At 39.5% G+C, this 13,614-nt stretch overlaps 1 protein-coding gene across 1 annotated transcript in view; it reads left to right on the plus strand.

Annotated features, from left to right (window-relative positions):
• gabra6b (gamma-aminobutyric acid type A receptor subunit alpha6b) overlaps positions 1–12,320 on the plus strand; it is a 31,567-nt gene extending 19,247 nt beyond the window's left edge. Inside the window, exon 10 of the mRNA XM_034206760.1 lies at positions 10,067–12,320. Within this exon, the coding sequence (XP_034062651.1) occupies positions 10,067–10,079 (13 nt within the window). The 3' untranslated portion in view covers positions 10,080–12,320. The remainder of the gene's footprint in view (positions 1–10,066) is intronic.
• The last annotated feature ends 1,294 nt before the right edge of the window (positions 12,321–13,614 follow it).

The raw sequence follows: 13,614 nt of genomic DNA on the forward strand, positions 1-13,614 counted from the left end.
GTCCCTGGGCAAGACACTTCACCCCAAATTGCTCCTGTGGGGATTGCCCACAGTATTGAGTCGCTTTGGATAAAAGCATCTAACAAGTAACATATGATGGAGGGGAATGTACACTATGTTTTTGTATGTATGTTTAGCCGCCCGGTAGTGCATATTTTATTTAGCAGCCAAACAAAGCTCCTACACATTCAGCTCTAATTAATCACCATATGGCTTTTTCGAATACGTCAGCAGAGTTTAAGAGTTGGTCACAGGCTTGGTACAGTAGTTAAGTCCTAATTGCGATACAAGACCACAAGGCAAAACTGGCAGGCTATGTATTTGTCATTTCTACCACTGTACACTGCCAACGGGCTGCAGTACACATACCCTGCATGCATGCTCTGTACACAGTGAACATAGGCCCAATGATGGCAAGACAGCACACGCTGACTGGTAGAAATGTAGTTTATTAGAGTAGTTAAGAGTTTAAATACTAACAATAAAATGCTATCAAAATCCTTACCCTGACCACAATTGTATGTTTGCTGCTGAACAATTTAAGTACATACTGTAATATCTGATGCACTGTTTATATCACATCATGCTATATAAAGAATGTCATTTAAAACAGCAAACATGCAATACAGCTGTCATTGCCATGCTGAATTGTGAAGGCTCAAAGGCACATTAAGGTCATTTTCACAAGTGGTGTCTTTCAAATGCACATGATAAACTGAGACATACATATGACTCACATGTGTAACTGATTGTAGATACACACAGCACTCTTCATGGCGTTGCTATTGCCAAAGCAATATGTCTGTCAACGGATTAATTCACACTGCAGTGATAATATCAAGGGATGTTGCTCTCATACATCACCTTTCTGCATCCTGTAAGGTTCGACACTTTGTCAGAGTGCTTTGGGTTATGAGCGTTAAAGGAGAACGCTCTGTTATGATGCACGTGTGTGTATGCAGGTTCAAGTGTTTAATTAGTCTTAACCATATGCTCTAAACAGCTGCATACTGTATGCCTGGTTGTGCATTTATGTGCACGCTATCAATGCACTCCAACCCTCCTAACTCATGGGCTTCTGAACCGGTGGGTTCAGCTCCTTTCATTTTCTCATGCTCTTTTTCTAAATAGGGAATAGCCCTAAAGCCTGAGCTGAGACAAACCAGATGACATGACAGTGTTGGCAGGCATTGGGATAGCTATGTGTGACTAACCCTCTTAGTGACACTGTCTCAACAGTTTTTATTAATTGATAGGGAGTGTAAGCGAGAAGCCCATCCTGACAAACTTCATGTAGGCAGCAGAGTGCTGGCCTTCAGGCCCTGGGAAGCAGAAATAAGGAAAAACACATGCAATATAGCTTGCATGCATGTTTCTAAAGGAATGTGGGTGTAATACACAGGAATGTCTCCATGCAATCAAGTGTATGACTGAACAAGCGCTGGGAGTAGGGGAAGTGATGAAAGGATCAAGGAGGTGATACAACACAGAGCCCAAGGGCTAAAAACAGCAAATCCCAGCGGTGTTTGAACCTAAAGCTCACCAGTCAATGCAAGAACACGAACAACCACAGGTTGTCTCGGCCATTGATTGTGGTTTCATCATTCTCACTGAAACATTCAAGATGTTTTACATGGAAACAATCTATCACACACACAACAGATGGATAGGTACAATACAAAGTTGAGTTAATTTTAACTTACAAAATGACTGCATCAACCAACAATTAAGTCAAGGTCCTAGTTAATATAATGATGATGTATATATTACATATAGTGTTGATACATGTTTTCCTTTTTTCTTTCTATTTTCAACAAAATAAATGCATAATGTCAATCTAAGCCAGCGTTCTTCCAGTCTTGCGGAACTTACAGAAGGCGTTATATATGTTTTTACTGTAAAATGTATCTGATCTCAATATCAATATTACTCCTGAAGGATCAGTATAGATGAGAGAGCAGTGATCCGTGTGGGTGAGGGAGTTGCGTGAGCCTGGGATAATGATGGTAAGATGCATTATTACAAAAGCCCTCTGGACTGGAGTATGGCTTGTCCAGATTTGCATATAACTCAAAAATAGATTTGGCTAATGGAGATGAATTCAAGTGACTAGGTGTAGGTTAGAGATAAGATTACAACAATGGAGCTGAACGGCAAATCTGCACAAAGCTTTAGCAGTAACCAGCTCTAGTGCTAGAGGAGCATTCCTGCACAGTTCTCCGTACAATGCTTCACACCTTCATAATTAACACTTTACATTTCATAGTTATTTTTATGCAGCACCACCCACATAGTGAACCCTTAATTATGAGTTATATCCACCTTAATCCAAATATCACATCCATTAAATGAAAGGAAGCAGTCCTTTTCACTCCAGATAAATAAATATACAGCTCCAGTGGCCCCAACTGAAAGCAGTGCATGTCACAGACCCCTTTGTAGCTCTGCTTTTATCACAAAAAGCCCTCCTGCAAAGATGAGCTGGACCAGAAGAAAAGTGTATATATTAGTGCAAGTGTGTGTGTGTGTGTGTGTGTGTGTGTGTGTGTGTGTGTGTGTGTGTGTGTGTGTGTGTGTGTGTGTGTGTGTGTGTGTGTGTGTGTGTGTCTACTTATGTGAGGATACAAGCAAACAAGTGTATAAATGTGCGATGGCAGCAGTGCCTACCGACTGGAGGCTATTTTAATGAATAGCACCATTCAGGGCGGGACATGAAGGAAACAAATTTGCTGAAAACACTTCCTTCCATGGAGGGCCCCAGCTGGTTGACTGACTGGTTGCAAGCTGGCTGGCGGACTGGTGTTAGAGTGGTTACAGCAGGCGATAAGCCTTACCCCTCTATTGCCCGTCAGAGTGCCAAGCTTGAAAAACAACTTCCCTATTGTTGCTCATAAATCAAAACCACTGAATGCTGTTTCAAACTCAATTCCTATTTTCGACTGCGGGGCCGTAGCAATAACTTTGGTATAATGATCATTCAATTACAGGCCACTCAGACAGGGAGTGAAGAACACCGATATAAACAGCAATCCCCTATCTATCATATTTCTCTAGGCGGCCTCATTGGAATTGCTACATCCGCCTTTGACACCTTGTTTGTGTGTGTTTGCATTCACACATTTCTCACACATCTACCTGTTTACACGGATGGATGGATGTGTGCCAACTCAAGTGTGTAAATGTGAACATTTACAAGTTGTTATCACAAAAGATGTATTTCCTTTCACATATGCTCCCTCTCTCCTACTATCTCTCACGCTCAATTGGTTTCTCTGTTTCCCACTTAATCTCAGGCCCCGGCCACATGAGGACGATAACGGTAAAACGCATACGCAAACGCAATCGCAATCGCAATCGCAAAAAAGCTTCCGTCCACACGCAATATTCACCGGATAGTGTCTGTCCACACCAAGCCCCCAGGAAGTGCGCCGGAATCAGATGAAAATATTCGTGCTGGCCAAACGGCGGTACTACACTTCCGTTTGGTTGCCAGGCCCAGAAACACTTTTTCCCATTGACTTACATGGGGAAAGAGTGGTCTGTAAATCGTTGGATAATTTTTTTTAAACTATATAAACTACCCAGTATGAACACTTGTATAGCCCTTATTAAAAACATTCGTTCCTCAAGTTGTAATGATGTGCTAATAATGTTATTCTGAGAGTTATTTCCCTCGGAAATAACTCGGGGGTGGTAGTACCCCTCACTGCAGTGAGGAGTACTACCTGCAGTGCGCAGTACCTAGATGGGCGGGAGCTCAACATGGGCGGAGCCTCAACGCCCCTCCTTCTCAACCTTTGAGGCACGTGACGAGCTTCACAGATGACGCGTTGCATCCTGTTTCCGGGGTAGCAGTTCTGTTCTGTTAATCATAGCGTCAGAGTATTAACTATTTTAACATATTATATCTTATATTATTAATATATATTAATAATGTGATCATTAATGTGATAATACATTATATATATATATATATATATATATATATATATATATATACAGTATATATAATGATACCGGTAATATAATGATACCTTGAGGTCTGTGATGATGGCGAGTGATCTGTCGCCATGGCAACGGCATTTAAAAATGTAAAACTCAAATTAAACACATTAACAGCCTTCAAATCATATTTTAATGTGTATTTGCATGTTAATTGCATCAATTATTTCAGTTATGACTTCAAGAAAGGGCCTTCATTTGTTTTTTAACGTACACCTTTTTAATTTTAATTTCAGAGGCAATATTGTATATTTACTCACTTTTTACTGAAAAACATGTGATATAAATGAAATCATATAGTACTGTATTTTCTACCAGTATTTTAAAAAAAAAATAAAAAAAGTGCCATCGTATTGACAAATTGATAGAATTGACAGGATAATATCAATGGTAATATAATACTGTGAACAGAGCCATTCCGCATGTACTTCTACTTTTGATACTTCGAGTACATTTAGCTGATAATACTTATACTCTTTTACTTAAGAAACACTTTGAATTCAGGACTTTCAATTTTATTGAACACAGAAAGCAACAGACAAGACAGGACAAAATAATACACAGACAGATCATGACAACTAATACATTTTGAGGCATTAGTGAACCTAATACAGCTGATTGTAACAGCTCCCCCCAGCAGCGGTCACTCATGACCCCATCTCAAATGATGGCCTGCTTCTTTTGTGGAACCTCACAACCTCTTCATCCTGAAATATATTTGACAAAGAGAGGTTAAATGTTTAACACTCACACTGGTTCAAGACATTTGTGATTCAACAACTTCTACCTGCATTGTCTTTTCCTCCCGTCGCCTCTTGCAGTCTTGCGACCTCTCTTGTTCAGACCTTGGTGAATGAAAGACATTAAACATTAAAAACATTCATTAAAAATGATATAGTCAGGTTACAGTGTAACAAATAGTTTCAAGAATGCAAATGTAAATTGTAAAATTAAAGAAACATACGGCATGGGAACGTTTTTGAGGAGAACTAGGCACCACCAGTGCCTAATTTGCTGCATGTTTGTCTTGGAATATAAAAAGCACACAACCAGATGGGTCAACAACACATGTCCTGAAAAGTCTTGTATCCACAAGTGATATTAATGAAAAACTGAAATATGAAACCCTTATTTCTACATACCTCATTGAAATCAAATTGGGCTCTTGCCACAATGTAAAATGCGTACTGTAAATAAAGAAATAATATATTATGTTAGGTTGTTGTGATGCTATGGTGTTCATTGACAAATAATATTCCTCCGTGAATGTTGTTTTGGATATAAATAAATCACAGCATGTCTCAAACTATGAGTAATAATGGAGTGGAGCTGAAAGCATTATACATTTGTATACATTATTATAAACAGAAAAATAGGACTACTATATGTATACTGTATATCCAGTATCTTACCATCAAAACAAACACCCCACAATTGTTCGAGAACCCTTGTCTTGGTAGGCCCTGTAGTGTGAAAAGTCAAAAGTGTCAAAAAGGACAATTACATCATACTCTTCAGTAGAATAATTTTAACAAATCTAACCTGGACATCATCCACACCAAGACTTGCCCAAGCCCCAGGGCACAAGATCTGAGCAAGGTTTCTGTGAACACAATGTATGTGAAAGTTAAGAATAAGTACAATTTAATTCAACTTTATAAGTGCTCAAAAATCATGCAGAAAATATTTGAACACTGTTGGAACAGGAACAAACTTGAACTTCCAAAATAAAAGTCATTAAGGGGTAAAACAGAACAGCCCCGCTGTCAAGTGGCATCTGTGGTTCTGTTCAATGCCTTTTATTTAATACAATGTATCCCATGTTAGTTCAAATAAAACAGAGCCATAGATTAAAAAAAGATAGACAAGTGGTCTAAAACAGAACTACCACTATCCGGATGTGATGTAACTGTGCACCAAAAGACCTGAATGGTTTGGTGCGACTATCATCTCTCCAGCCAGTGCCACGGAGGGGATCTAGAAAGAAAATCTCCCTAGCTTGTGGCCTCAGTATCTGTTAATATCACACGTTCCAATATCAACAGGTATACTTTGACATACAAACGTTATATTATAAAGTTGTAGGATCTGTATTATACAACTAAATGAAGCGTTGAATTTAAAGATAGAAACACTATTTGCGGCATGGCAAACTTCATTGTACAGTAAACAACAATAGCAAAGACTGAACTACATGTACTTACACAGAGTGTCCAGTGTCCAGGTTCCCACACTGGAAGGAGAAGCCATTGGAGATTTGCTGCATTGTCCTGGAAAAGCAAAAACCAGTTGTGTTGATGTGACTACAGTAATGAGTTGGTACAAGAATATGGAGCAGCAACATGGATAATCATGATCAAAATACCGGCAGGTGTTGCATCGGATTCAGAGAAGATGGTGGAAACCAGGCAGCTATAACATGGCTGTTGGCAGCAAACACGCCATCTACTCTCTGTAACAGATGTAGTTTCATAATGTAATATCTTATAAGTGTTTGGTATAATATAGTATGTTTTTATATTTACATATTTTAGAACAGCTTCAATACCTTCTCTATAACTGTAAGACAGCTGTTTAGGATCTGGCAGAATACAAACACACCGTCAGTAAAATACAGAGTACATGAAACATGTCAACAATTAAAACAAAATCAGTTAGAAAAAGTACAAGAAACAAAGAGCGTGATCACTCTGATTACCATCCCATCCATGTCATTAGCCAAACCCAAACTCCAAAGATCTGACCGCGTGAGAACCATCTTGCTCACAATGGCTAGATGTGTGTTTGGATTTTGGGTCTTGTCCAGAACCTGTGCCAGCGAAAGGAATAAAAAAGAAAATGAAAACCGGCATTTTAAGTAATATTTAGCATACATACAATATTTTGAACTGTTGACTAGTTCACTTTACTTGTTTGTTTTGAACCTCCTGAAGCTCCTGTCCCCAGCAACCTTTGCTTGCCATAATTGTGTTGATACTAGTAAAGTCTCCCTGGTCCTTGGCATCATTCACTTGATAACAAATCAACAACACAAAATGTATGTCTGTATACAGTACAACTTGTATGAATACAAGTTGTCAATATCAAGCAGATAACTTACACTCCTGTTGCTCCTGACCATCTCTGTGGTGTTCTGAAAATGCAGTGGCCATCCCAACTTGTGAAGGAGGAGCTGTTGAAATTAAATAATATTAGTTCTCCAGATAACCACATAAAATAACAAGAACATAATGATTCTACGAAATGCTTCACCTAATGATATCCTCCCATTGACATCAAGCTGTATTTCCATATCTGCTGGGATGATTTTTCTGTATTGTTCTTTAGCTTTGTTGTTTGTTGTCACATTGTAGTGGTGCAGTATATTTCTTTGCAGAAATATGTGTGTTAAGGGTGTTGTCATGTTCAAAAAGTAGTTGTTTTTCCTCATTCCTGAGAACATCCCTTTCATCAGTGTGTGATGTGTTTCTGGTCAAAGAAAATAAACACGAACAAAATAGTTAGGCAATAGGCAGGAATAAAATAAGCTGCATATACATTTATTTTGTAAAAATCGAATTGAAATATAGGTTATGCATAGTAAGTTATTAGTATTTCTCAAGTAGTGCAAAAATAATATAAAAACTTTCCTAAAGTTTTCAGGACTTTGCTTATACAGCAATCCTACTATTTTGAAGCAACACAAATGTAGTTTGTAGTTAATTAATAGTTATTAAATGTAGTTAGTTTCTGCATCATTAGGACATGCACGTCCTAGTAGCGACAGCGCACATTTGACAGCAAATAAGTGAGACTTAAAATCAACACATTTTAAACCGCAGCAAAAACAAATAGTTAATTTATTCAGGGATTACTTACCTCCATTTTACTCTGACGACATGATTAACAGAACAGAACTGCTACCCCGGAAACAGGATGCAACGCGTCATCTGTGAAGCTCGTCACGTGCCTCAAAGGTTGAGAAGGAGGGGCGTTGAGGCTCCGCCCATGTTGAGCTCCCGCCCATCTTGAGGTACTGCGCACTGCAGTGAGGGGCTTCTCCACACGAAGCTGTTGGACCCCCCAAAGCGTTGCGTATGCCGTTCTATCCACCTTGGGACCCGTTATCGCTGCCGCAGTCGTTTAGTGCCATACTCTGTCGTCCTAGTGTGGCCGAATGGTCTATATGACACAGAACGGTAACGGAAACGACCGTTATCGTCCTCGTGTGGCCGGGGCCTCAGTGTCACACAATCTCACTCTCTCTGCTGCCCCCTCCCTCAATCTCGCCCTCTCCCATGGTGACCTGCCTGTATTCTGCTTCCTCTTTGATAAGACAGGATAGCCCAACAGGGTCTGCAGAGTGGTGTCCCTCCACCTCATCTACGCAGCATTAATCATGCAGTCATTTAAGAGCAAAGAGCAATCGTGTCTCAGTGAAATGTGTCTCGACAACCAGTCTTCTTTACCGACAGCATATATGCATATTGCAGCAGCGCAGCCTCGTTTAAAAGAGAAATGGTCCCATCACCAAAAGGTCAACAGTTCACTCACTCAAAGAACCAATATGAGCCTGTCAGCAGTTCTGTGACCTGCCAGTGTTCCCTAGAGACAGACACTGCATACTGCTCCCTCATTAGTCACACTGGATACAATTATACGTTATTACTCTCTGGTGGGCCTTTTTCGATGACTGGTGACTGATATTGGAAAGCCTGTCAACAATCAAATGCATACAATTCACACGTTTATAAATAACAAGGACATTAAGTGTTTTCTGGCTTGTATTTTTAAATGATTTTAAGGTTGTAGGAAACAACATGTTAAAGTCACTACACGATACAGTAATATCATTTAAACTTCATATAATGACAAGAATATTTCTGTTCAAAATGTATTATCAGTTTGACACGTCATTTTCTGCAGCTATGGGTCTCTCGGAAATTATTGACAGCAGCTGGCGGACTACCAACATTTGCAAAGAGGATTATGAAACGAACCAATAATACAAAACTACAGATTTTTATATATTTGAAAATGGCAACATTTGGGATAGTCTAAGTAAACAACTCACAAAATACACAACACATTTTGCAGGGCGAACATATAACTCTCAGAGGCAATCATGTACCAGACAAGTACAGACAAAAGGTTAAATAATTGAACATGACAAATAAGACTGAACATTTGCCCTAAGGTATTTGTTTGCACTGGTTGGTTTTTGAGACTTTTATAGGTCTATATGCATTTATCTATAATAACCAATTGCATATACATACAATGTGTGTTAAACCTTTTATATATTTGAATCAAGCAAACTATAGTTTGTGTTAATCAAATATAGACTTGTAGCCATTGTATGCATATGGGCAGGCTACTTATTATTCAGCTCACATTTTCACACCAGCCCACAGTCAGTCTTAGCTAATCATACAAGCACACATACTGCAAACATTTGAGAAATAGATTTAATTTGCAATTTCAATTTAACTAAAGAAAAAGTAGGCCCATGTTTGCCTTTTAAAGCACAGAGACACAGTACCAATTATATCGAAACATGACTTCCCAACCTACCTAATTACCAAACAACACAGAAAGTTGGAATTTTTTGCCAGCTTATAGGTTCTCTGGCTGAAAGGGGCTCTCAGTGCTGTCAAAAGTGCTGCCTGCTCTAACACATCACGCGGAGGAGGTGGAGGTGGAGGTGTGAACTACCTGGCACAGGTTCCTAGACGAGTTTCACAAGGTCTTTGTAAACAACATTGGCAGCGAGGGACTGAATACATTCAAATGTTAAATTCAGCCTGGAATGGATGCCAACCTTCACAGCAAGACGGAACTGGAGCATGCTGTTACATCATACCAATGTGTGTTATGCAGGCAGATGTGGACGCATGTAAAATGGTGGAGGTGTGTGTGGAGGTGTTTGCATATATCTGTATGTTTGAATATGGTCAAATATAACCCTTTAATTACTCAACATACCAGGCTCCCCCTCTTTCTCTCCATGTCTCTCTCACACATTGTCCGCAGTTACCGTTCTTACACTAATTATACCTTTCTCTCTCTTCTCTCTGTCTTACAGGGACCCTGTTTAAGCCACAAGTTCGTCTTTCTGGAAATCACACGTGCACTCACTTTCACACACATGCACGAGAAAACACACATATTTACACACAATACAAAGATGACAGACCCTTGCCAAGCATTCATTGATGCCACCTCAGTGCATTGTATTTCTTTTTAAGCACTCTCCTGGAAAGTGAGTGTTTTGAGAACAGATGATTCAGCTCTTATTGCCAACATGACCAAGGAGCTCAGAGTGAGTGGGCCCAAGGCTCTGGAAACATTTCAAACAGGTACTGCATCTCTCTGTCTTTACCTTTTGATGTTTATTTACCCCAATATTTAGAAAAATGTATGACACTTTTTCCCTCTCCATCCTATATCCCCTGTCTGAGTGGACGGGACAAGTTGCAATGGCCAAGCTAACTAGGCTGTAGATCCAGAGGTAGATCCGTTACTTCGTTGTGTGTTTTAATTTATGTGTGCTTGCGACAAGCATGCAGTTCAACACATGATAGTGATTGTGCATGTGTTTTTAAAATGACACATTCTTATCCATGACATTTAGAGCACACTAGAGGGAATGAGTGAACCCGTTGTCCTGACTGGATCCAGTGTGACTGACTGAACTCATTCCCACAACACTCGCTATGTTTTGGTTCATTGGCTTAATTTCCCTTCACTGATGGGAGTACAAAGGATGTGAGGCAACATCTTCAAAGGGGTTTTATGATGTGTTCCACGAATACATTGGCCTGGCTGAATATACTGTAGACTGGCACATGCAAATAATGACCGTGAAATGTGATGTATAATGACGAAATATATAGACAACTCGCTTAACTCCCTTTCCATGATTTCCTGTGTCTTGACATACCTTTAGACAGAAATTAACAAAAGATCTGCACACTGTATTAAAAGCTCCCACATCTTAATTGTGCAACGTTTCGATATAACACAGATCTTCCTCAGGCATTGTCCGATTAGATTTCTGGAAGCCTTTCAATACAATGTGCAGATCTTTGTCTTATTCTTGCCTAGTTTGATTTTTTGGTCCAGCACCTGTAAACGTTTTCAGTAAGTGCTGACAACCTGTTTATCTATAGACAGAAATAAACTTTCAATCCTCACGGCATGATTAAATGACTATCATAGAATAGCTTGTGTCAGCTCAAAACTGTAATCAATCTGGTATCACAAATGTCTTCTTTTTTTTGTTTACAGAAGACACAGTACCTGACTTTAGGAACACTAGGAAAAATGGTTCTTAAAACACATAAACTAGTTTAAGTGCGCCACATTTATGTAGTGTAACAAAGAATGTAAACACAATGGAAATAGTGGGAGAAATATAAAACACAGTAAACCCACTACAGTGAACTGCAGAAATACTTTTTCCAGTAACCTGTATCCTGGCAACAGCCAATCTTACCCCAGAGAAGATTTAAGCCTTTATACGCTAACATTGTGATCGTTTTCATTTTTATTGTAAGTATTTATTGTAGTGTTGTTAATTGAAGTAAAAAGGTTTCTTCTACTGGTTGCCAATTATTTCTTGATGACAGCTCTGGGATCGTTTTCATTTAAAGAACCGGCAAAAATAGAATCCTAAACCTATCATCATCAATTATACAACATGCCAACACATATTCATAATAATCTACTTGTGTGGATTTGCATATTATTATGCACATTTTCCAATTAAGTAGAGATGGTGACATGTTAAACCCATGTGGTGTCTAAATATAAGCTCATGTGTGTTTGCTTCCTCATGACATCCATCATCCAAGAGGATGTTCTTATTAAAGGTGTCTCTTATTAACACTGGCACCGATTGAGATAGAAAACCTGCACACGGTGCCAACAGATGAAAGTAGTCTTGAAAAACGGTACAGCTACTTTTTTTTTGTATCAGTGGATATTCAATTCTGAAAATTGTCAATTCACATAAACGTTATGTTAAAACAAACTCAACAATTAGTGTAAATTAACCCTGTGTTCTTATCCAGTCTTGCACATAGGCTACTGCCCTACAAGTAATTGAACAAGAACCTGGTTCTTTAATATTGTGTTAGGATTGTTTGTCCACTTTGATTTTGTTGTAATTATGTATATCTGTTATGAGCCCTTTCATTTGTGAACAGACAAGCATGGTATAGCTAATTTAACAATACTGATCGAATGAATTAACAATGCATGATTAAAGCATCATTAACATGAACACGTTTTTATAAAACAAATATGCAATGTTATATAAAATGCAATATAGACCATATTGTTGAATCTTTCATGAACTGGTTGCAAATGAGCAACTCTATTGCCAGAAGAGGCAATTCAGCCAAACCCTTGAATTACAATCCTGTGCCATGGATATTAAAAATGTTGCTTCCTACAATATCTGTACATTACAACTATGGTATAGCTGAAGTAGGTTAAGGGTCAGGCTAATAACACATAAAAAGGCAAACTCCGGGATGAAAAACTGATGTAATAGGACTGACTACTTTTGTACTTTAAATCAGCTCAGTTGGCGTTGAAAAGACGTCCAACCATGGCCTGGTGTCAATTATGGAGTGCCAATGATTGGTTCTTTTTAAGGTCTGTGGTTGCATGTTCTTCTTCTCTTCAAAATGCACACCAAAGGATAATAAAAGCAATGGTGTCAGGCTGTATGAACTGTTTTTGTATCCTCCCTTCTTCTCTACTTCATTCATCACCCTCCTCCCCTCTGTCTTTGAGGCAGAGGCTGATAAGACGGGGCATTTCAGCCCCATTGCCCTGTATGTCAGGTCCCAGCCAGTGAACTCGGACTGCTACACAACTGCTGGCTTAACCCCAGCGGAGCCTCAGAACATCGTCGACCCCCCGCCTCCAGTGAGGACTCAGTGTGTTGCTGGTAGAATAAACTTTTGTGTAATAGTTGAACATAAATAAACTGCAGTGAGAGGGTGTGTATGGATGTGTGTGTGTGTTTTTTGTATATGATTGAGCTTGTTTGCTTTTATCAGTGACCCGGATAATCGGATTTCTGACCCCAGCCCAGCTACTCAGCTCCATCTCACCACCACACTTGCATGACTACCAACTCTTTATACGTGGTAGGCCCTGACACACCAAACTGACACCAAACAACACGTCCCGACGGAACACGACTGTTGTGTTGCCTCACGTCTCCTGCGTCTTGGCCAAACAGTCACACTGGAACACACCGCAAAGACTTCAGCCGACGGCCAAGTAGCACGTACGCACTACGCATGCGTGAGTGGCAATAACTCTCCTTACCAGCAGGCTGCAGTAGTGTGTATTTGTCATTCAAAAGAGGCAACCGGAAGACAGACTACGTGATATACAAACAACAAATAGCGTGTGTGTTCCATTTTCACTCGTCCATCGGAAACATGTTTGCCGTGTTTGGCGTGTTTGGCATGTATGGCGGTATCAGCCCTTGGACTGTTGCTTGTGGAAGCAGATAGCAAGAAGAGACAAATAATAGCTGTCTGATGTTTGCCTTCTTAATCGTTTGTTTGCGTACCTCACTTCCGTTTCGCTTCTCATGCACTGATTCGC

This window comes from Gymnodraco acuticeps, unplaced genomic scaffold (genome assembly GCF_902827175.1).
Source record: "Gymnodraco acuticeps unplaced genomic scaffold, fGymAcu1.1, whole genome shotgun sequence".
Lineage (NCBI taxonomy): Eukaryota > Metazoa > Chordata > Actinopteri > Perciformes > Bathydraconidae > Gymnodraco > Gymnodraco acuticeps.